The sequence below is a fragment of the Mizuhopecten yessoensis genome, unplaced genomic scaffold (assembly GCF_002113885.1).
Source record: "Mizuhopecten yessoensis strain PY_sf001 unplaced genomic scaffold, ASM211388v2 scaffold10567, whole genome shotgun sequence".
Lineage (NCBI taxonomy): Eukaryota > Metazoa > Mollusca > Bivalvia > Pectinida > Pectinidae > Mizuhopecten > Mizuhopecten yessoensis.
In genome coordinates this window covers 405965-432673 of record NW_018408611.1, presented here as the reverse complement: position 1 = coordinate 432673, position 26709 = coordinate 405965, and the positions used below count along the sequence as shown (strand labels likewise).

Sequence of the window (26709 nt, the reverse complement as noted above, 5' to 3'; positions counted from 1 at the left end):
ATATGACTCATGTGTTCTTACACTGTAGTGGTATTGAACGTATAGGACTCATGTGTTGTTACACTGTAGTGATACTGAACGTATAGGACTCATGTGTTGTTACACTGTAGTGGTACTGTACGTATAGGACTCATGTGTTGTTACACTGTAGTGGTACTGGACGTATAGCTCTCGTGTGTTATTACAGTGTAGTGGTACTGAACGTATAGGACTCATGTGTTTTTACATTGTAGTGGTACTGAACGTATAGGACTCGTGTGTTGTTACATTGTAGTGGTACTGTACGTATAGGACTCATGTGTTGTTACACTGTAGTGGTACTGGACGTATAGCTCTCGTGTGTTATTACATTGTAGTGGTACTGAACGTATAGGACTCATGTGTTGTTACATTGACTTGCATAAAGAATACCATCTGTTTGTTGTAGTGGCTGTCATTACTCGGTAACTTAATGCTATTTAGTGTCAGTATGTTAACTGTTAACTGAACTGAGCATCAGCTGAATATTATTGTTGCAAAAGTTCGTAATTCAGTAAAACATTCAAATGTGGTATTATCCTTTTGGACCTAATCAAAACAATGAACGAACACTTGTGTAATAGATATGAATGTACCCCTGGAGACGTTAAGGGAAATAACTCTGGTTGGCCTGTTGACACACCGTAAACGTGTACAGACAAGGACCTTGATATAGTTATGATACATATTTGAATATTTGAGTAGTTTTTTAAACTGTGGGTCCCTATCATTGCGTATGAGATTTTATTCATATAGACTTGTTTACGATCAGGTATGCTTGTTGTGTTAATATTTGGATGAAATTTGATTTATCAGTAGATCTATAACACCTGTTGAATGTACACCATTTGGGCTTATTAAACATCTGATTTCCCATTTTTTATATACCCCTTCTCATTTAGACATATCATTATGAATTATCAGCATGGAATTATTCAGGGAAGAAGCTGAGATCGGATTGGAAGCTTATTTTCCCATCTTTGAATCGTTTTTAGGTACACTCTACGTTAGTATGCTGAGGCGGAAACCAATAATCGTTTAAAAACGTTCAGCGAAGTGAAATAGTCCGTTTTGATTTAGTCGTTTTAAAATCGAAAAACAAATTGTTATTGGGGCAGCAACATCCCTTTCAGTGTAAATGTGCGCACAAACCAACTGATGAATAGGACCACTCTTTTTCTAAAAATCACCTTCCAGGTTCGACAGTAATTAGAGTTACTCCGCCAAAGGTTGAATTTGTTTAAATTCAAACGATAGAAATTAAAGCTATTGATGTTATCATGCTGTACCATGCATAGTAATAGCTTTCTGTGACGGTAAAAAGGGGAACTCGACGTTTGTTTGAATGTACCGTATATGTGATTTAGTCACCTTAAAGGATTAGCGAGCTTTATGGAGCAGTAGAATACAAACATAAACAGTTTGTCGAATAGTGTTTTAGGGTTCGTTGTTAGAACAGTTCATTTTTTGATCGTTCACTGGACAATCGCTAGGCATGATTGTAAGAAAAGATAAATAGCACTTTTTGGTATGAAAATTACACATGATTGAATTATGACTTAATAGAATAAAATCGATATGGAATTGAGCATATTTACACCCCATGATTAACAGTATATTATTGTAAACAGCTGATGCAACACATCTTCAAACACAATTAAGTATAATGTTTTAGTTAAACAAATCATCCTGAATTTTGGTTTAACTAAAAGTTTGTGAAATCCCGCTTCTGCTTATTCTCTTGCTCTGGGTCCTTTCTATCTCCTTGTCTTTTGTGTATACAACTTATTATATAATCGAGTTTTAGGATACGAATAGAATTTATATAATTAAAACTATTAAGTCCATCATTAGATGAATAAATCAATGAACCAACGATTAACAAACAAACATAACCAAACAAAAACAAGACAATCAACTGCAGATAGCAATCCAAATTAAAAACCAAAAACATTTCTAGATCCCATTGTCCAATCTACACTAAACCGTCTTAACAGTAATCGTGTGGAAAGCATCCAGTAGCTTGTTGTTTGTCTGCAAACACTATCACCTAGGACCTAGGCTTGCTTTATAATCAAGAAACCCTATCTTCTATTTTTTCGAAGCTTACAATGCTTCTGTATAGTTTTTATTTCGACTACTTGTTAACAATCAGCCTACGAAGCTGCTACCTTCTAATTGGATTTCGAAACTGCCGGAGAATCCTTATAGTTGTTTCATCTTTGGCATCTTTAGTCGCTCAACAAATCACACTTAGGATTCCTTTTGGTTTTCCTGTTGCCTAGCACACTTACCTACAGGATCATTCAGTATCATAAATTTACATTTATTGGATTCCATGCCTTTAGCAATCTATTACTAATATTTTAGGAAAGATCACAAAGAAGATAACAATCTAAATAAAAGTTTATTTAATAAAACACAATGTATCAAAGGTATAGTGTACGTCGACATAAAGTTAAATAAATTAAGGACGCCTAAATAACACAACATATCATTAAAAAAAACTTTGAACTCGTCAATCAGAAGCCGACATAGGTTCTAACGGTCGATTATAAGTTTATCAAGATAATTACATTACAATCTTTAACTCGACATCGGGATTGGTTCATTACGAAAGTATTTTACCCGTTTGGTGTTGTCCCAATTAACAAACAAACAACACCTGCCATTTGAGCGAGGGGGCATTGTAAGGCATTCAGGGGTTCGTTACAGATAGGGTTTATCTGAGTCGAGTAAAGACATATTGTCCAAAAATAACAGAAAGGAGATTTTAATATCTTCAAAATTGTAAACAAGATCGTTCGTATCAAGTAAAAGAAGTGTAAGCGATGTAGTATTTCCCTGTTTTTACCCATCAGCCACTTATACTAGTTAAATATCCGCATATTGGACGTCTGTAAAGAGCGACTTCAGTTACCTGTAAGTTCTAATGGTTAAAAATGTTTACGCTAGGCAGTCTCTGTTGATGCTATCAAAAGCTTTTAGTCTCGTCAAAACACGCCAAAGCTAAGAGTCAAGAGTATACATGTAACATAATAACATTAGCACTGCAGTGCTATTCTTGTGACAAAACATATATAAAATTTAACAAGGATCACAGTACTTATGAATATATATACTATAAAAACAGGACAACAACTCAAATTAGATATGCTAAAATTATACAGTAGAGCATATGATATCACACTTGAATGTCACACAAGTGTTACAAAAGACAAGTTAAGACACTATAATAGCGTAATGTACATAAATGCTAATGTAGCAAAGTGTAAAAATTTACAAGATATACACTAATATAGTGTGAATTAAAAAGAGACAATGAAGTCATAAATAGAAACAGGGCTATAATTATGATATTGTAAAAAGTAATGATCTTTTAAATAATGGAGCTCAAATCTAAAATAAATATCAATTATATAATAAGTATATTACTGGAGTATATTAAATTAAATAACACAAGCAGCAGTGAAATTAAATAGTTGTAGTATAAAACATGTAGGTAGATTCCAAAGGGGGACAACTCACACTATATGGTGTCTACAGATAGCTTATGAGCAGACATTTTTGTTCCAGGTGCGCAGCCCACGAAACGACTTATAGTTTTCACCTAATCGAAGTTCATTGTGTAGGCTGTTCCACACCTGGGAAGCAGGTATTTTCTATTGTATCTGTATTGATGTCTTGTTAAATGTTGTCATCTTTATTAAACCTCGTTTTACTTCTATCATCTACTATGTCTGTCATCCCACCTGATCAAATCATGTGGATGTCGGACGAAACCTCGGATTCGTCGAATACCATGTTTTCCTTGAACTATTGATCTGGACCATACGAGTTCGGGTTAGCATTTTTTTTTAACTGTAAACGGTCAAAGCAGCTTCACTTCTTTGGCACCCCGTGAGCATACAAATCGCAATGGCTAAACCAGGATGGTGCACATCAATCAAACAACTAGACCTAAGGTCAACTGCGTGCCCCAGTTAACATTGCACATAGACAGATTAGACACCATATATGGACTTTACACTGATTGTTTAAGATTTAGATTTATGGTACGAATATGAATATACATGTATGATGGATGTATAAAGTAACAAATATTTACAGTACATTATACAAAAATATTAATCGTGCTTTGCACATTTTATATATCTAAAAACAAATTATTAAATTAACTTAAGGACGCCGACGCCGTGTTAGTTTCCTTTACATTCATTGAACGAAATAAAATGCTATATGCTATCCCTGTTTTCATGTTTAACTTTTTTTGTCTTTTACTAGGTTTGATATAGCATTCCTGTTGAGCTTAGTGCTAAGCTGCCTATTTTGTTAGCCGGTTAAGCTATTTTTCTGCTCCACAGAAAGAATTATACTTGCATAGTTTTGCACCTTTTTGATGGTCCCATTGTTAATTAATTCCATTTCTGCATCATTTACGTAATTTTAAGGAGGTTCCTTTTGAGATTTTATCTCGTTAACTTTTAATATAACCCACGCGATTATTTAATATAATTTATTCATTATTTTTCATTTAATTTGCCTTTATTTACATTCATAAATATGAATTGAATTTAGAAATAATCACACATTATTAAATTGGCAAAGAGTGGCCAATCAAGAGTAACCCTAAATTAAGCATATACACAATCTATAAATGACCAACATTTCCTACACGTACGCCTCAGAATCACACAAACCCATACCTACACGTACCCCTCAGAATCACACAAACCCATACATACACGTACCCCTCAGAATCACACAAACCCATACATACACGTACCCCTCAGAATCACACAAACCCATACATACACGTACCCCTCAGAATCACACAAACCCATACATACACGTACCCCTCAGAATCACACAAACCCATACCTACACGTACGCACGTACCGACGCATCAGCAAACATGTATAGAACTGAGAATTTATAAAACTGGGTCAAATGTGGTGAAAGGAAACATTTAAATTAGAAACCCTTGAAAAAATACAGGGAGAATGATAAAACAGTTTGGTCCGGAAGGGTAGTCGTCTTCAACTTCATTTACCACTTCCTTCTTAATCTTTTATAAACTATATATAATATATATATATATATAAATGTCATTCTAAACGTGAACAGTTACAAATGAAACAATCACCTAAACATGTATACAAGAATCGAAATAGATCTCTACTTCATTTCTCTTTAAAAAAAGGACAAACTCACTTAAGGATTCCTGTTCCCCTGCCAAAGACTGAAGCTATGCATTTAAAACTATATTTTTCCAGCATGACTACAGTTTTGATAAATCATTTCTGAACAGGTAAAACATGCTATTCGAGACCGTTATTACTGTATATACGAAAAACACAGTCGAATTATCTAATACTTTGTCTGCAGAGGGATAGGGATCCTTAAATAAAATGATATATACTTAGCTTAGTGCATGTCATTAATAGAAAAGTATCGTTTTCCACAGATCTAAAAGACACCATACCGAAAGATGGAAGACTTCAAGATTACTGCCATTCGACGATCATTACATAGTGACAGTCTTCTTCACAATCCACACTGAATAAACGTGCCAGATGCTGGTAAACGTTTCTGGTTACCAACTAGTGGGTTACAATCTGGACGTGAGTTCATCTTCTAATTATGTCGTCACGTAACAATGTTTGCGATGTCATCTTCCTGTGTGTAGTCATAGTTCATGGCCACTGTGTCCCCGATCGGAAACAGTAATAATGTATTCCGAAGAGAAACATGTGCTTTTCTAGATGTTTAATATCTGAACGTTGTGGGAGAAAGGGGCCTTCAAACTCGTCATGTTTGAGTGCCTTGTTTCTCTAACTCGAGCTAGTAAATTTTCAAATTTTATATAGAAAGTCGTGGACAAGCTCAAGTCTTTCTACAATTTGAAAATAAACTACCACGATTTAGGTTAGTGTTACATGTGTGTGAAAGTGACGATATGTTTCTAAAATATCAGTTTGAAGAGCGACCCTGGCGCGGGTCGCTTATTTCCTGCATATTATAGAGGGCCGGAGTTCTGACGTTAATCGACGACAGACCGATATAAAAAAGTCGATAAAACGTCAGATTAATTCGGACTAGATTTAGATGAACATGGTTATCAACCAGAACGAGCTTGGGAACCTCTATATTCATCTCATGTGTCTAATTGGATCTCTCACGATTTTCCAAACTAAATGTTAGCATGTTGTTGGAAATAAGAGAATTTATAAACGGACAATGATGTAATTAAGTTATGTTATTGTAGTATTTCAACAACAGTTTTTAGATGACTGAGAGTATGTTATGGGAAACGTCTTGGATGCCTAGTCTAATATCCGTCTCTTCACATTTGGACACTGTTCAGGATTCGACTAAGATAACAGTCATGAATAAAATATACTTAAATACCTTGTTATTTGACCTTAACGTCATAGGTATTTATATCCTTACAAGATGGCGGGAAAATATTGAAACAGTTCATTGTATATCTTCTAAAATGTACATTTTAACGCAGTCACAATATCTCAAACTCACATAGAATCGTGCACACGTGTAACACGATATATGAAATATATAATGTTTGAATACAAATTGCATTTATGCTTAAAATGATATCCACTGTAAACCACAGGAAAGGTGAGTATGTCTGAGACATAAGTTTGAAGGAAATCACGCGGAGGTCTCACGGGATTTTACCAGCCGAGGTCAAACAGAAATCTATCCCAGTGTCTTCGTACAACTTCTTTTATCTGAAACAAACAATGTATGATGTTTGAAGCAAATGAAAGAACAAAAGGATAAACAAAGCAATGACTATCGAGTTACGAACGTCGACACAATATTTAAACGATGTCGACATCATTCGAAAATTATTAGATAATTGTTTTTTAAACTGTGTCGATATATAATCATTTTTTTCCCGAGATAACATTTCTGTGATAATAACACGCATTGTAACTCGTGTTTGTGTTCATGCTCGGATGTAACATCAACATGTAGTTAACTCGTTGTTTGTGTTCATGCTCTGATGTAACATCAACATGAAGGTAACTCGTGTTTGTGTTCATGCTCGATAGTATACTCAACATGTAGGTAACTTGTTGTTTGTGTTCATGCTCTGATGTAACATCAACATGATGTCGACATCATTCGAAAATTATTAGATAATTGTTTTGTAGACTGTGTCGATATATAATCATTTTTTTCCCGAGATAACATTTCTGTGATAATAACACGCATTGTAACTCGTGTTTATGTTCATGCTCGGATGTAATGTCAACATGTAGGTAACTCGTGTTTTTGTTCATACTCGGATGTGATATTGATAAGTAGGTAACTCTTGTTTGTGTTCATGGTCGGATTTAACATTAACATGAAGGTAGCTAGTGTTTGTGTTCATGCTTGGATGTAACATCAACATGATGTCGACATCATTCGAAAATTATTAGATAATTGTTTTTTAAACTGTGTCGATTTATAATCATTTTTTTCCCGAGATAACATTTCTGTGATAATAACACGCATTGTTACTCGGGGTTGTGTTCATGCTCGGATGTACCATCACCATGTAGGTAACTCGTGTTTGTGTTCATGCGCTCGGATATAACATCAACATGTAGGTAATTCGTGTTTGTGTTCATGCGCTCGGATGTAACATCAACATGTAGGTAACTCGTGTTTGTGTTCATGGTCGGATGTAACATTAACATGAAGGTAACTCGTGTTTGTGTTCATGCTCGGATGTAACATCAACATGTAGGTAAATCGTTGTTTGTGTTCATGCGCGTATGTAACATCAACATGAAGGTAACTCGTCATTTGTGTTCATGCTCGGATGTAACATCATCATGAAGGTAACTCGTTGTTTTTGTTCATGCTCGGATGTAACTTCAACATGTAGGTAACTCGTGGTTTGTGTTCATGCTCGGATGTAACATCATCATGAAGGTAACTCGCCCGGATGTAACATCAACATGAAGGTAACTAACATGAATGTAACTCGTGTTTGTGTTCATGGTCGGATGTAACATTAACATGTAGGTAACTCGTTGTTTGTGTTCATGCTCGGATGTAACATCATCATGAAGGTAACTCGTTGTTTGTGTTCATGCTCGTATGTAACATCAACATGAAGGTAACTCGTTATTTGTGTTCATGCTCGGATGTAACATCAACATGTAGGTAACTCGTTATTTGTGTTCATGCTCGGATGTAATATCAACATATAGGTAACTCGTGTTTGTGTTCATACTCGGATGTAACATCAACATGCAGCTTATTGATGTAAAACAACAAGATCAGGGGTAGTAGCAAATGGTTCTCCAGGAAACTATCACGTGATCTGCTACTAGCTTATACTAATTAGCTTCACGTACCATCCAGCCTCGTTTTAGGTTTTGTATACACATTTGTATCAATGCATGTTATATTTGTAGTATACATTAGATTTATGAGTGGCAATTCGACGTCACATCCAAGCATTACATCGTAACACGATATATAGTCGAGTTTTTTATTTCCGACAAAAATTGTCTTGGCTAATACATTTTGATGTGGACATACTTGATACATCATGTCGATGTAATCTGAAAGTATGTCCACATCTTCCCATATAATGTCGACTAGTTTTAGAGATTATATCGGCATACGTTGGTCGCGCGTCGTAAGCTGATGGCAGAAATATGCCACCCTACAAGTGTAATCTAGAAAAGGCATCACAAGAGATGGTTGTGTCGTTATTCGTACGGTATATTTATTCATGAATCAAAATTGGCTACCTTTAAAGTTAATTAAAAAGTCAGTAATCTTCTTTTAGATTTGATTGATTGGTACAACTTAACCAAATAGAATATTTTTGTTCGTCATTTAAATGACCACTCCTACATATTAGTCAAATACTTTTTATGAATTTTAACAGTTTTGCTTGCGTCCGATAGTTTTTTAGTGAATAATTCTAGGACTCAATTTATTTTAATTATAGAATAATGTATCAAATATCTTCTTTTTTTTTTCAAAATGCACGGAATGAACTGTATATTTTCACATGCTTCTTTAAGGTTAAATGAAAGCAAAGATGAACAGGATTTTCTTCCATTTTACAAATATCCTTCTACAGTTGTCTGCTACAGTAGGAAATAACCAAAACATCGAATATGGATAGTTTTTGTAGTTTAATTGGGCATACATGTAGTTGCATGCTGCATATTTTCTCTGACACTTCAACACAATCTAAACAGGTAAATATTTTCTACTTTTCAGAGGATGCATGCAATTGCTGTTTTGGTAGTTGATGAATTTTACCAAGTGAAAGTGAAAGTGAAAATGAAAGTCCTCTAAATGACCGAGAAACCACTTTCTAATATTGTGTCAGTGCTTTATATTCAATGAAACTATACTTCTCAATATGTATTCTTATACTTATACTAGCTTAACGTATATCACATCTAAAATATATATATATTTACCGACCCTTGTACTGTACATGTCTACATAAATTTGTATATATAACGACCATGTGCTATATTTGCCGACCATGAACTATACATATAAACATATATTTGTATACCTACCGACAATGTACTATAAATGTATACAAATATATGGGTCAAAGACGTAATATAGACGGTAAAATCCCATATAACACTGGATCCTAATGGAGGTATGTCCGTAGGATACGAATTACTTAAATAGTATATGGAACAAAGAAGTAATTCCAAAATATGTGTATACCTACCGACAATGTACTATACATGTATACAAATATATGTATACCTACCGCCAATGTACTATACATGTATACAAATATGTGTATACCTACCGACAATGTACTATACATGTATACAAATATGTGTATACCTACCGACAATGTACTATACATGTATACAAATATTTGTATACCTACCGACAATGTACTATACATGTATACAAATATTTGTATACCTACCGACAATGTACTATACATGTATACAAATATTTGTATACCTACCGACAATGTACTATACATGTATACAAATATTTGTATACCTACCGACAATGTACTATACATGTATACAAATATTTGTATACCTACCGACAATGTACTATACATGTATACAAATATTTGTATACCTACCGACAATGTACTATACATGTATACAAATATTTGTATACCTACCGACCATGTAGTATACATGTATACGAATATTTGTATACCTACCGACCATGTACTATCATGTATACAAATATGTGTATACCTACCGACCATGTATTATACATGTATACATATATGTGTATACCTACCGACAATGTACTATACATGTATACATATATATGTATATCTACCGACCATGTACTATACATGTATACATATATGTGTATAACTACCGACCATGCACTATACATGTATACAAATATTTGTATACCTACCGACCATGCACTATACATGTATACAAATATTTGTATACCTACCGACCATGCACTATACATGTATACAAATATTTGTATACCTACCGACCATGCACTATCATGTATACAATTATTTGTATACCTACCGACAATGTACTATACATGTATACAAATATTTGTATACCTACCGACAATGTGCTATCATGTATACAAATATGTGTATACCTACCGACCATGTACTATCATGTATACATATATGTGTATACCTACCGACAATGTACTATACATGTATACAATTATTTGTATACCTACCGACAATGCACTATACATGTATACAAATATTTGTATACCTACCGACCATGTGCTATCATGTATACATATATGTGTATACCTACCGACCATGTACTATACATGTATACGATTATTTGTATACCTACCGACCATGCACTATACATGTATACGAATATTTGTATACCTACCGACCATGTGCTATCATGTATACAAATATGTGTATACCTACCGACCATGTACTATCATGTATACAAATATGTGTATACCTACCGACCATGTACTATACATGTATACGATTATTTGTATACCTACCGACCATGCACTATACATGTATACAAATATTTTTATACCTACCGACCATGTGCTATCATGTATACAAATATGTGTATACCTACCGACCATGTGCTATCATGTATACAAATATTTGTATACCTACCGACAATGTACTATACATGTATACGATTATTTGTATACCTACCGACAATGTGCTATACATGTATACATATATTTGTATACCTACCGACCATGCACTATACATGTATACGAATATTTGTATACCTACCGACAATGTACTATACAAATATTCGTATACATGTATAGTACATGGTCGGTAAGAATACATAGTATAGATAAATAATGCCGTACTTGGTCGGTAAGTTTACAAAGTATAGATAAATAGTGTGGTACATGGTCGATAAGTATACTCATATATGTATAAATGTATAGTACATTGTCGGTAGGTTTACAAATATTTGTATAGATGTATAGTACATGGTCGGTAGATATACAAATAGTCATATACATGTATAGTACATGGACGGTAGATATACAAATAGTCGTATACATGTATAGTACATGGACGGTAGATATACAAATATTTGTATCCCTACCGACCATGTACTATCATGTATACAAATATTTGTATATCTACCGACCATGTACTATACATGTATACAAATATTTGTAAACCTACCGACAATGTACTATACATGTATACATATATGAGTATACCTATCGACCATGTACTATATTTACCGACCATGAACTATATATGTATACATATATTCGTATACCTACCGACCATTTATTATACTTACCGACCCTGTTCTAAACATGCACATGTAAACTTACCGATCATTTATATTACTGGTATACCCATATTTGTACAAAATGTAATTATCCTGTGTGATTATACTTGCCAACCCTGTGCATCACCTTTATACCTTTATCTGTCCCCCATGTTATAAACCTGTATATCTATACCTACCGACCATGTACCACATTATTTATCTATACTATGTATACTTACCGAGCATGTACCACACTATCTATGTATACGTACCGACCATGTACCGCATTATTTATCTGTACTATGTATACATACCGACCATGTATCTCACTGTATATCTGCACTATGTATACTTACCGACCATGTACTACACTATTTATCTGTACTATGTATACATACCGACCATGTATCACACTGTATATCTGCACTATGTATACTTACGACCATGTACCACATTATATATCTGTACTATGTATCTTACCGACCATGTATCTCACTGTATATCTGCACTTTGTATACTTACCGACAATGTACCACACTATTTATATATACTATGTATACTTGCCGACCATGTACGGCATTAATTATCTATACTATGTATAATACCTACCGACCATGTATTATACATGTATACATATATGTGTATACCTACCGACCATGTACTACACTATTTATCTATGTGATTATCTGTCCCCCATGTTATAAACCTGTATATCTATACCTACCGACCATGTGCTATCATGTATACAATTATTTGTATACCTACCGACCATGTACAACACTATTTATCTGTACTTTGTATACTTACCGACCATGTACCACACTATTTATCTGTACTATGCATACTTACCGACCATGTACCACATTATTTATCTATACTGTGTATACTTACCGACCATGTACCACACTATTTATCTATACTATGTATACTTATCGACCATGTACCACATTATTTATCTATCCTATGTATACTTACCGACCATGTACCACACTATGTATCTATACTATGTATACTTACCGACCATGTACGGCATTATTTATCTATACTATGTATACTTACCGACCATGTAACACACTATTTATCTGTACTATGTATACTTACCGACCATGTACCACACTATGTATCTATACTATGTATACTTACCGACCATGTACGGCATTATTTATCTATACTATGTATACTTACCGACCATGTATCACACTGTATATCTGCACTATGTATACGTACCGACCATGTACCACACTATTTATCTATACTATGTATACTTATCGACCATGTACCACATTATTTATCTGAACTATGTATACGTACCGACCATGTACCACATTATATATCTGTACTATGTATACTTACCGACCATGTACCACACTATTTATCTATACTATGTATACTTACCGACAATGTACGGCATTATTTATCTATACTTTGTATACTTACCGACCATGTACCACACTATTTATCTATACTTTGTAAACTTACTTGTATACTTACCGACCATGTCCCACATTATTTATCGATACTATGTATACTTACCGACCATGTACCACACTATTTATCTTTACTTTGTATACTTACCGACCATGTACCACAATATTTATCTATACTATATGTATACTTACCGACCATGTACCACATTATTTATCTATACTGTGTATACTTACCGACCATGTACCACACTATTTATCTTTACTTTGTATACTTACCGACCATGTACCACATTATTTATCTATACTATGTAAACGTACCGCCCATGTACCACACTATTTATCTATACTTTGTAAACTTACCGACCATGTACGGCATTATTTATCTGTACTATGTATACTTACCGACCATGTATCACACTGTATATCTGCACTATGTATACGTACCGCCCATGTACCACACTATTTATCTATACTTTGTATACTTATCGACCATGTACCACACTATTTATATATACTATGTATACTAACCGACCATGTATCACACTGTATATCTGCACTATGTATACGTACCGCCCATGTACCACACTATTTATCTATACTTTGTATACTTATCGACCATGTACCACACTATTTATATATACTATGTATACTAACCGACCATGTATCACACTGTATATCTGCACTATGTATACGTACCGACCATGTACCACACTATTTATCTGTACTTTGTATACTTACCGACCATGTACCACACTATTTATCTGTACTTTGTATACTTACCGACCATGTACCACTCTATTTATCTATACTATGTATACTTACCGACCATGTATCACACTGTATATCTGCACTATGTATACGTACCGCCCATGTACCACACTATTTATCTATACTTTGTATACTTACCGACCATGTCCCACATTATTTATCGATACTATGTATACTTACCGACCATGTACCACACTATTTATCTGTACTTTGTATACTTACCGACCATGTACCACAATATTTATCTATACTATGTAAACGTACCGACCATGTACCACACTATTTATCTGTACTTTGTATACTTACCGACCATGTACCACTCTATTTATCTGTACTATGTATACTTACCGACCATGTACCACATTATATATCTGTACTATGTATACTTACCGACCATGTACCACACTATTTATCTATGCTTTGTATACTTACCGACCATGTACCACAATATTTATCTATACTTTGTATACTTACCGACCATGTACGGCATTATTTATCTATACTTTGTATACTTACCGACCATGTACCACACTATTTATCTTTACTTTGTATACTTACCGACCATGTACCACACTATTTATCTTTACTTTGTATACTTACCGACCATGTACCACATTATCTATACTATGTATACTTACCGACCATGTACCGCACTATTTATCTATACTTTGTATACTTACCGACCATGTACCACAATATTTATCTGTACTTTGTATACTTACCGACCATGTACCACATTATTTATCTATACTATGTATACTTACCGACCATGTACCACATTACTTATCTATACTATGTATTATACTTACCGACCATGTACCACACTATTTATCTATACTATGTATACTTACGACCATGTACCACATTACTTATCTATACTATGTATTATACTTACCGACCATGTACCACACTATTTATCTATGCTTTGTATACTTACCGACCATGTACCACAATATTTATCTATACTTTGTATACTTACCGACCATGTACCACATTATCTATCTATACTATGTATACTTACGACCATGTACCACATTACTTATCTATACTATGTATACTTACCGACCATGTACGGCATTATTTATCTGTACTATGTATACTTACCGACCATGTACCACACTATTTATCTATACTATGTATACTTACCGACCATGTTCCACATAATATATCTGTACTATGTATACTTACCGACCATGTACCACATTATTTATCTATACTATGTATACTTACCGACCATGTACGGCATTATTTATCTATACTATGTATACTTACCGACCATGTACGGCATTATTTATCGGTACTATGTATACTTACCGACCATATACCACACTATTTATCTATACTTTGTAAACTTACCGACCATGTACGGCATTATTTATCGGTACTATGTATACTTACCGACCGTGTACCACACTATTTATCTGTACTATGTATAACATTATTTATCTATACTATGTAAACGTACCGACCATGTACCACACTATATATCTATACTATGTATACTTACCTTACCGACCATGTACGGCATTATTTATCGGTACTATGTTTACTTACCGACCATATACCACACTATTTATCTATACTTTGTAAACTTTCCGACCATGTACGGCATTATTTATCGGTACTATGTATACTGACCGACCATATACCACACTATTTATCTGCACTATGTATACTTACCGACCAAGTACCACACTATTTATCTATACTTTGTATACTTGCCGACCATGTACGGCATTATTTATGACCATGTACCACATTATTTATCTGTACTATGCATACTTACCGACCATGTACCACACTATTGATCTATACTATGTATACTTACCGTCCATGTACCACACTATTTATCTATAATATGTATACTTACCGACCATGTTCCACATAATATATCTGTACTATGTATACGTACCGACCATGTACCACACTATGTATCTATACTATGTATACTTACTGACCATGTACGGCATTATTTATGACCATGTACCACATTATTTATCTATACTTTGTATACTTGCCGACCATGTACGGCATTATTTATGACCATGTACCACATTATTTATCTGTACTACATATATTTATCGACCATGTACCACATCATTTATCTATACTATGTATACTTACTGACCATGTACGGCATTATTTATCTATACTTTGTATACTTATCGACCATGTACCACTTAATTTTTTTTTGAACTATGTATACGTACCGACCATGTACCAATTATTTGTCTATACTATGTATACTTACCGAACATGTACGGCATTATTTATCTGTACTATGTATACTTACCGACCGTGTACGGCATTATTTATCTATACTATTTACCGACCATGTACCACATTATATATCTATACTATGTATACTTACTGACCATGTACGGCATTATTTATGACCATGTACCACATTATTTATCTGTACTATGTATACTTACCGAACATGTACGGCATTATTTATCTATACTTTGTAAACTTACCGACCATGTACCAATTATTTGTCTATACTATGTATACTTACCGACCGTGTATCACACTGTATATCTGCACTATGTATACTTACCGACCAGGTACCACATTATATATCTGTACCCACGTATACTTATCGACCATGTACCACTTAATTTTTTTTTGTACTATGTATACGTACCGACCATGTACCAATTATTTATCTATACTATGTATACTTACCGACCATGTACCACACTATTTATCTATACTATGTATACTTACCGACCATGAACCACACTATTTATCTATACTTTGTATACTTATCGACCATGTACCACATTATTTATCTGTACTATGTATACTTACCGACCATGTACCACATTATTTATCTATACTATGTATACTTACGACCATGTACCACACTATTTATCTATACTATGTATCCTTACCGACCATGTACCACATTATTTATCTATACTTTGTAAACTTACCGACCATGTACCACATTATTTATCTATACTATGTATACTTACCGACCATGAACCACACTATTTATCTATACTTTGTATACTTACCGACCATGTACCACACTATTTATCTATACTATGTATCCTTACCGACCATGTACCACACTATTTATCTATACTATGTATCCTTACCGACCATGTACCACACTATTTATCTATACTATGTATCCTTACCACCATGTACCACATTATTTATCTATACTTTGTAAACTTACCGGCCATGTACCACATTATTTATCTATACTATGTATCCTTACCGACCATGTACCACACTATTTATCTATACTATGTATTCTTACCGACCATGTACCACATTATATATCTGTACTATGTGTACTTACCGATCACGTATCACATTATATATCTGTACTATGTATACTTACCGATCATGTATCACACTGTATATCTGTACTATGTATACTTACCGACCATGTACCACACTATTTATCTGTACTATGTATACTTACCGACAATGTACCACATTACATATCTGTACTATGTATACTTACCGATCATGTATCACATTATAAATCTGTACTTCGTATACTTATCGGCAATGTACCACATTATATATCTGTACTATGTATACTTACCGACCATGTACGACAAGTGTCTGTCCTTAACCACTTGTTCGGATCTATAATTGTCTGCGCCTTCCTTGGCGTATGGAGGGCGTCACACAGATATTTGAACGCGTACATGTTTTCGATTTCAAGCTTATATCTAGTCTTCCATGTAAAATACTCGTTGTATAATTTTGTGTTTGTACTGAGCATATTCAGATAGTCTGCTAATTCTTTCACACCGTTGAAATCATGTATATTAATGTAAGAATCTTTTGGAATATTGCCGACTTGTTCTGCTTTCCAGTTTACAATTGGAATACTTTCCTGCTGTAAACTCTTCCAAATCTTTTCGGTTATGTAATCTCTGCAATTAGCATTTTCGAATGCAATGCGGAATCTATATTTATTAGAATCACATTCAGCCTCTGGGGTTCTTGGACAGGTTAAATTGCCACACTTTCCAAAATAATCTATTTTGACGTATTTCTCCAACTGTTGAATATATCTATATCTTTGCACGTCGTCCTGACAGTCACTAATAACTGCAAACACCATCCTAGTCTTATGCTTAGAAAAATCCTTGTTGCCATACATCACTGCAGCGGCGTCCTCTTCCTCGCGTGTCAATGGAACAAATTCTCCGTAAGGACTATAAATGGTAGAATCTGTTCGATACGACATCGTCCAATTGAAAGAACGGGTCCACGTCAGTCCTGTGAAGTGATGGTGGGGCGGCGCTTCCATGTTATACAGTACCCAAACCTGATCCGATCTTCTAAATCCGGGTACTGTCTCCCAGAACCAAAGGTCAATGAAATGGAAAAGCACTGCGTCAGCGGACCCCAGTTCACTTCGATTAGATGTCGCAGAACAGTTGTATTTACTCTCCGACATCCTTCCACCAACGTGTTTCGCCCAATCAAAAAAGAAAAACTTAGTCCACACTAGAACCTTCTTCGTACTTTTATTAACAAAATTTGTATGATGAAATTCGATAATGTTTTCACGACATCCTCCTGTTTGACAAACGTCATCGGTGTTACAGGTGCGCATCCATATATAGAACAAACACAGTATTCCCAGCACCTTGAACAAGTCCCTCCGGCCGACCTTGTTCGGCAGCATTAAAACTAGTTTAATCATGGTGTCTGTTTGTTTGAGATAAGCCCCCAAAGATCACAACATCCTATCTGAAAATTTAAACGCAAATTACAGGAAAAGGCAGAAAAAGATAGTGTGGTAATTTAGGCGGTGTTGAATTCGTGTTTTTGCATCAATTAGCGAATTAATATTCACACGCAAAAACAAATAATTAAAAATTAAACAAAGCTATAGACATATTATTTACATTTCAACTATTGTCAAGTTTTAATGGTCACAAAACGAACATTAACATCAGAAACTATCATAAAGAGAACAGTGTGGTCCTCCGTCGTACAGAGCAGCAGTTCATATGTCCCCTTCGTATTTTTATCATTAGATGATCATGACATGACGTGTAATCTGTGTTCAAAATATTAATTTTATTGTTGATTTTTTCCCTCTTAAGTTTAATTACGTTATTGTGTGCGATGTTATCATGTTCCCTTTTTTGTTTATAATAAATCATATTTGTTTATAATAAATCATTTTTGTTTATAATAAATCATTTTGTTTGTAATCGAATTTCAACCAAAGCAACAGCAACTTGTTTTATTGATAAGTAATTCTCCATACTTTATACATGGAATGTATAAGCCCTACGGCTTTAACCTGTTGTTTGACTTATGGGAAGTTTTTTTTTTAACAAGAATAATGTTAACGAATGACATACGACCTAAAAGTTCGTATTCCATATTCTTAATATATATAAATTATTATAAACCAAATAATTGCTTCTATGAATGATTATATGTATGCTTTTAATTTATATAGAAGAGGGATCTTGAAACCTACTTTTTGTAAGATAGTCATTAGTGTTATGATATTTTGATCGCTTCACTACTTGCTTTTATCTGATTCATTGATAGTTTTTCAACAGTAAATGCATCATGTATTTTATTTTTTTACGGTCTGGTTTGGACAGTATTCTATCAAGCTAGGTAGCTTGTCATTTGACCTATTTGATAAATAAAGAATGTGTGGAAACAGGTACACATAATTTTTCTGACAGCCGTTTGTTTTTTTATTCCATCAGTGTTTCTGACAGCCATTTGTTTTTTATTCCATCGTGTTTCTGACAGCCATTTGTGTTTTATTCCATCAGTGTGAAGCTTGCAAAGAAATATACAATACTTGTTAACAGTAAGAAGGTATATATAAGTGAAAATCAGCATATGGCATTGAATAACAATGTAAATGTTTTATAGTGTTAAGATAAAACGTTGCTTGTTGAAGGTTATCTCGTTTTTCTGATCAATGTCAAATATCACATAAGCTATCGAGGACCAAAAGGAACTTACGTATGAAATTCGAAAAAGATCTTCTTGCAAAGCAATAACAAGAAAAGTTTAAGAACGGATAACGGACCACTGACAATTCCCCATTAGAGCAAGCCACCATTTCGTGATGGTGGGATGGTATTAAGAAAGGGAATCTAAAATACATTTAACTTAATTTTAAAGTATGCTGGTTTTTTTTACTGGTTTGTCTTTAAATTAACATATTTATTTTCGGTTTCTTTTTCAGTTAAAGTTGTTCTGCAAAACCTGTTTGTAGTTAAGGTTAACTTGTTCGTAAACTATGCAGTGCTAAAAATTGATGTTTTTTAAAAAATATTTTCTTTAATGCTCGCCCTTTCTGTATGAACTCGACGCAGGCCCAAATAAATTACGTGTTACTATGTACATATGTTTTTATTAATATGCAAATAAGATGAGTCAGTATATGCGTTATCTGGGGTTTAACATCATAGCAGTATCTACGGTCGTATGAACACGATGACGTGCAATGTAATACATTTCATTATTGAAATCATTATTGAAACCCATTCAGTCAAGCGTGTATTTTTTTCGATTTGTATGCGAAAAGCCTATAACACGCATTTACGTATAGAGATCAATATTCCATATAAGGGAACGCCGTGTGTGTAATTAAACACATTGAAGTGAAGCTTTCATCCGAAACTGAATACAGACCAGCATTTAAGTTCGCGCGTTGCACAGAGTTTACTCACCTATGATGATTTTGATGCAGAAATGCGGAAAATTAAACATGTGAAACATTTTGTCATATATATATATATATATATGACCTACTTTATCACGTATTTTCCAGACTCTACTTGAGTCGGTCCAATCGAGCAAGATATTCTAGATCCGTCCCTTTTATCCGGTACTTTAAAATCAAAGGATCTTAAAGTTGTTGAACTGATAATACGTAATGATAACCCTAACCCTAACTGATAATACGTAATGATAACGGTTTTCATTACACTACTGAATTCTCTCTATAACAAAATCTTCAACCTATGCTGAAAGACATTTCTTATCCAAGATTTAAATCAACTTTGAGAACAATTATACTTTTGTTTACAGAAATTGAAACGTTGTCATAACACACTCATGAATTGGTTGTAAACTACTACCTGGAATAGACCTTGAAACGGTTACAATAAATAATAGTTTAAAACTTAATATCGATTAATGGCATTGTCTTTTAACTTTCTAACCTGTAGCCTTTCTACAAATGTTCCAGCACAGTTTAGACGTTGATATGCTTTATCTTATGACAGTTCTTACCACTGATGACTCCTAAATAAAAAAAGACAATTCCAGGAATACATGACCCAAAGCGAAGCCTTTTGTATTAATAAAAGTCATCAATCATATGTTTACTGTTTTCTACTATGGAATGGAACTGGTTGATAAAAGCAATCAGACAGAATAAAAAGGAGAAAGCTACAGCTGCCATCCCTCGTCATTTTGTAAATGACCAACCTTTGCATTTAACAATACAATAGATCAGCATTAACAGACCATAATAACACACACAACCTCATCATAGACTCGAACAACTCGACAGAGTTCGAAAGCTAGGGAGGACAACACGAAAGTCAGGGAAATCAAAGAATCCATCTGGATTGGGAGGTAAGGGGAACCGATGAGCAGAGACACGGGGCACCAGCTGAGTCATCTTTATGACATCATTTTAAATTCCACTTAGGGGCGCACTGTATAAAAATGTTACCTGTAGCCCTGATTGTCTGCAGTATTAGAATGCCTATGATTTTTGACAGCTGACTTTACTGATTAGGCACACTTTGGCTAAGTGTGCTATTTAAAGCGGTATAGAGTCGAGACACCGTTATTTTACACTCTTTGCTTACAAAAAGGAAACAGACGTTCTCGAAAGCTCGCAAAAAAAGAGTTTTTATTTCCCTGTTTGTGGTCAAACCAAACTTATCATTTACTAGTCATACCAAACTTATCATTTACTAGTCATACCAAACTTATCATTTACTTGTCATACCAAACTTATCATTTACTAGTCATATAAAACTTATCATTTACTAGTCATACCAAACTAATCATTTACTAGTCATACCAAACTTATCATTTACTAGTCATACCAAACTTATCATTTGCTAGTCATACCAAACTGATCATTTACTAGTCATACCAAACTGATGAATCTCGTTTCGAATACATTTATTCTCCTTTTTATGTTTACCTTTAAATAAGTTAAAAGTATATTGATGGTAGATAGTTTTTAAATTAAATTGATTTTTAATCTCACCACCTTGTATCTTGAAGTATGAACGTAACATTCACAGAGGTCAAGACGTTGAATAAACACAACTACATTCTATATAAACCAGGGTAATTTGTGTTCATTATGTGTTAATAAACACAACTACATTCTGTATAAACCAGGGTAATGTGTGTTCATTATGTGTTAATAAACACAACCACATTCTATATAAACCAGGGTAATGTGACTTCATCATGTGTTAATAAACACAACTACATCTATACATACTTGAATAATGTGAGTTCATTATGTGTTAATAAGAGCTCATTATAAGCTAGATTGTTATATAGAAGTGAAGATCGGTTAAAAGAGGTTTAAGAAATTGTTAATAGTTTCGATATATTCATGGTCAAGTATATCATTACTTCTCAAATACCTTATCGTTTATATAAAAACACTATCATGTTGATGGCCAAAGATATAAGAAAATCATAAAATTCTATCTTAAATAAATATCAGCATTGCTAATGAAATTTTGAAAGTAAGAAAACACTGACCTTGCTTGATACGGTTCATTCACCGTCATCTGCTTAAACGATATAGTAGGTCCAACCATGCTGGATAAAGTTCGTTTAACGCCTTCTCTGATAATCAGGACAAGCATGTTTTATAGATGGTAGATCAATCAACGGGTTCGAGCACGAAGGTATAAGTCGTCTTTGTCCAGATCTAAAGAATGACTTAAACCGTTGCTATTTAACATTTAGGTGAAGTAAAGATAGTGATACTTTAATGTATTTTTTATCACGGCTATACAAGTTCATACATGTTAAAAGGTTTTCTCAATACTTATATCTATACCTTTGACATTATTCTTGACTTCTTTCTTTTGAGGGACGTCTTACGCGTTTGACTTTTAAACATTTTTAAAAAAAGTGTATATACATTGGTGAAGGGATAGAGGCCTGGAAAAAAGGTATAAACGATGTTGTGGGAAAATGCATTACGTTAATCCTGTTTTAACCAACCAGTCGAGGAAGACAGATATTGCAACCGTTCTGTTGTGCATTGCGTTAATCCTGTTTTATCTAAGCAGTCGAGGAAGACAGATATTGCAACCGTGCTGCTGTTCATTACGTTAATCCTGTTTTATCTAACCAGTCGAGAAAGACAGATATTGCAACCGTTCTGTTGTGCATTACGTTAATCCTGTTTTATCTAAGCAGTCGAGGAAGACAGATATCGCAACCGTGCTGTTGTTCATTACGTTAATCCTGTTTTATCTAACCAGTCGAGGAAGACAGATATTGCAACCGCGCTGTTGTTCATTACGTTAATCCTGTTTTACCTAACTTGTCGAGGAAGACAGATATTGCAACCGTGCTGTTGTTCATTAAGTTAATCCTGTTTTACCTAACCAGTCGAGAAAGACAGATATTGCAACCGTGCTGTTGTTATTACGTTAATCCTGTTTTACCTAACTAGTTGAGGAAGACAAATATTGCAACCGTGCTGTTGTTCATTAAGTTAATCCTGTTTTACCTAACCAGGCGAGGAAGACAGATATTGCAACCGTGCTGTTGTTCATTACGTTAATCCTGATTTACCTAACCTGTGGAGGAGGACAGATATTGCAACCGTGCTGTTGTTCATTAAGTTCATCCTGTTTTACCTAACCAGTCGAGAAAGACAGATATTGCAACCGTGCGGTTGTTATTACGTTAATCCTGTTTTACCTAACCAGTCCAGGAAGCCAGATATTGCAACCGTGCTGTTGTTCATTACGTTAATTCTGTTTTACCTAACTAGTCGAGGAAGACAAATATTGCAACCGTGCTGTTGTTCATTAAGTTAATCCTGTTTTACCTAACTAGTCGAGGAAGACAGATATTGCAACCGTGCTGTTGTTATTACGTTAATCCTGTTTTACCTAACCAGTCCAGGAAGACAGATATTGCAACCGTGCTGTTGTTCATTACGTTAATCCTGATTTACCTAACCTGTCGAGGAGGACAGATATTGCAACCGTGCTGTTGTTCATAACGTTAATCCTGTTTTACCTAACTAGTCGAGGAAGACAGATATTGCAACCGTGCTGTTGTTCATTACGTTAATTCTGTTTTACCTAACTAGTCGAGGAGGACAGATATTGCAACCGTGCTGTTGTTCATTATGTTAATCCTGTTTTACCTAACTAGTCGAGGAAGACAAATATTGCAACCGTGTTGTTGTTCATCATGTCATTTAAATAAGAGAACCTGAACTAGCAAGACGATGTGTATAGGAACCAAGGAGATATTGATCGAAAATTGAATATAAAAAAAAAAACATTTTATGCACATATCGTTGAACTGAGTAAAATGGCCGTATGGATTATTGTTTTCGTCCTCCTGAATAGAATCACACTTGGACGACTTTCGTCACGCATGCCTTCTGTTCTTTTTAAAAAACTGATATCAACCTGTTTTCATCAATAAGGCCGTTGAAACTGTCACAGGCAAGCATCTAGTCAACCTAATTAAAACACGCCTTGTCGCTTCTCAACGTTGATAAAAATCAAAACAGACAGGTACATCATTGCCAGATCAATACACAATCTTATGAAGGGACAAGTGGTTTAAAAGATTCGTACCATTCAGGCTGGTCATTGATGCCTTTCATGACTAGTTTTCCCCTGATCAAATGATAACCAGTACGATGCCTACATGGAGTTTTCTTTTTCTTCATCCTAAAAACAGAAGGCCCATTTATCCGATTCGTATGAAAATGACACAGTGAGTTTTATATATACTTATACGAATTATGTACACAGATGTTGCGCTAGATGTAAATTAACCTAACTCGAAACGGTTCATTTACTAAAGCTATAACTAATTTGTCGAATTTTTAGCATTCTTCTATTTGCACTTGATACACTCTTCTCCTTTTTGATTATTAATGAAATGATCAGACCTAATCAATAACCCTCTGATTATTTTTGTTTTAAACATTTTTTTTTTTAATTGCTATTCAGAGCACATTGAGGTATAAAAGGTAGGTTTTAGTGAATAATGATTAGTTTTTGAGATGCTATTTTAATTTCACAACAAGAAAAAACAATATATAATAAGAGGTATTTAGTGAGTAAAAATGTTGTTTGACCGACCATGTTCCATTGTTTTCTTGTTATATTGTTTTATTTCCACCATATTTAAAATGAAGGTTCATGCATAAAAAGTTGTTTTTTAAGTGTTTGACCTACTATACATTTCCAGGACAAGAACGAACTGTTAATGTTTAATAGTATGCGTTAAGTGACTAATTGTCAGCATTCCACATATTTTATTTCCTCATCACTTGGAACTAATGTGTAAAATGAAGTTGTTCATGCGTACAATAGATATGTTTTGACTTAAATAATATTATGTATAACTAGCAGGAAGTTTAGATTATGTTTTAAGTAAGATGCTTGAACTGTTCTGAAGTTAAGAGCAGCAACATTTCAGTAGCTACAATAGTTATACATATCTGTGGTTATATGCTGATTACCTGTTTTATAGTAATTCCTCCTTCACTCATATGTTTAGAAACCAAAGTATTAGTTTAAACTGCTTGGCGTAACTCTAAAGGAAATTATAATATACGTCTCGTCTTAGGAGTTAATTACCTTACCAAAGGTAAGTCCTCATTTACCGGTTGGCTGAGAAAGAATGATATCAGCTTTTATCATATAGTTATCTCTATTGTTCCACTAACTATATTTGAAAGTTGAAAGAAAAACATAATATTCCTAATACGAATAATAAGTTTGGAACATAACATCATAACAACAAACGTATAAGTACCTGACAGTGTACATGTAGGTATCCGCCTGCAGCTGAACACGTATATTGAAGTCTAGACGTACGAATACACATGAAAAAAAGACTAACATGTATGACCGGCAATGAAATGAAGACGCCAATATCATTAGCAGACACGGTTGACTGATCGGCAAAGTAATGAATGATAAAATATAATGAAGTTTTTTTCATTTTTGTTCTCTCATGATTTGAGGAAAATTTAGTTAAGTTTATGCTCATTATAAGTTTAGGAACTACTGAATTTGACAACATGAGAGTGACTAACGGTGTATATATCTTTCTGTATCTGAACTCGTTAATTCAAATCCGGGTACGGATGTTCGCAATTGGTACGCATGAATGAGCCACTATCCTATACATGTAGGACCAATAGTGAAGTGAGGACGCCACTTCAACATAGAGACATGATGGATTGATCGCCATAGTAATTAATTATATATTGAGCATAAACTTAATCATTTTGACATTTTTTGTTTGTTTTGTAATTCGTTTTTTATTTATTTATCACATTTCATTTATTTTGTAAAGATTTTTGTTCCTTTAAAAAAATATTTGCTTATATGCATCTCCATGTATGTATAACTGTATGTATAATTGTATGTATGACTGTATGTATAATTGTATGAATAACTGTATGTATAATTGTATGTATACCTCATAAAGAAATGTGAAGTAACATCACGAATGTGACTTAT

The 26709-nt window shown here is 34.1% G+C and overlaps 1 protein-coding gene across 2 annotated transcripts; it reads right to left on the bottom strand.

The window, feature by feature from the left end:
* Positions 1–6052: 6052 nt before the first annotated feature.
* Positions 6053–26083, bottom strand: LOC110461122 (glycoprotein 3-alpha-L-fucosyltransferase A-like). 2 transcript variants are annotated; one of them, XM_021514430.1, is made up of 3 exons: positions 25997–26083; positions 17529–18691; positions 6053–6770 (listed from the first exon to the last, which is right to left on the bottom strand). In XM_021514430.1, the coding sequence occupies exons 2-3, from the start codon at positions 18642–18644 to the stop codon at positions 6714–6716; spliced, it is 1173 nt and encodes a 390-aa protein (XP_021370105.1). In that variant the 5' UTR covers positions 18645–18691; positions 25997–26083; the 3' UTR covers positions 6053–6713. The 2 variants fall into 2 exon arrangements, with proteins under 2 accessions (XP_021370105.1, XP_021370106.1); XM_021514431.1 differs by lacking the exon at positions 25997–26083 and adding an exon at positions 22730–22886.
* Positions 26084–26709: the final 626 nt, after the last annotated feature.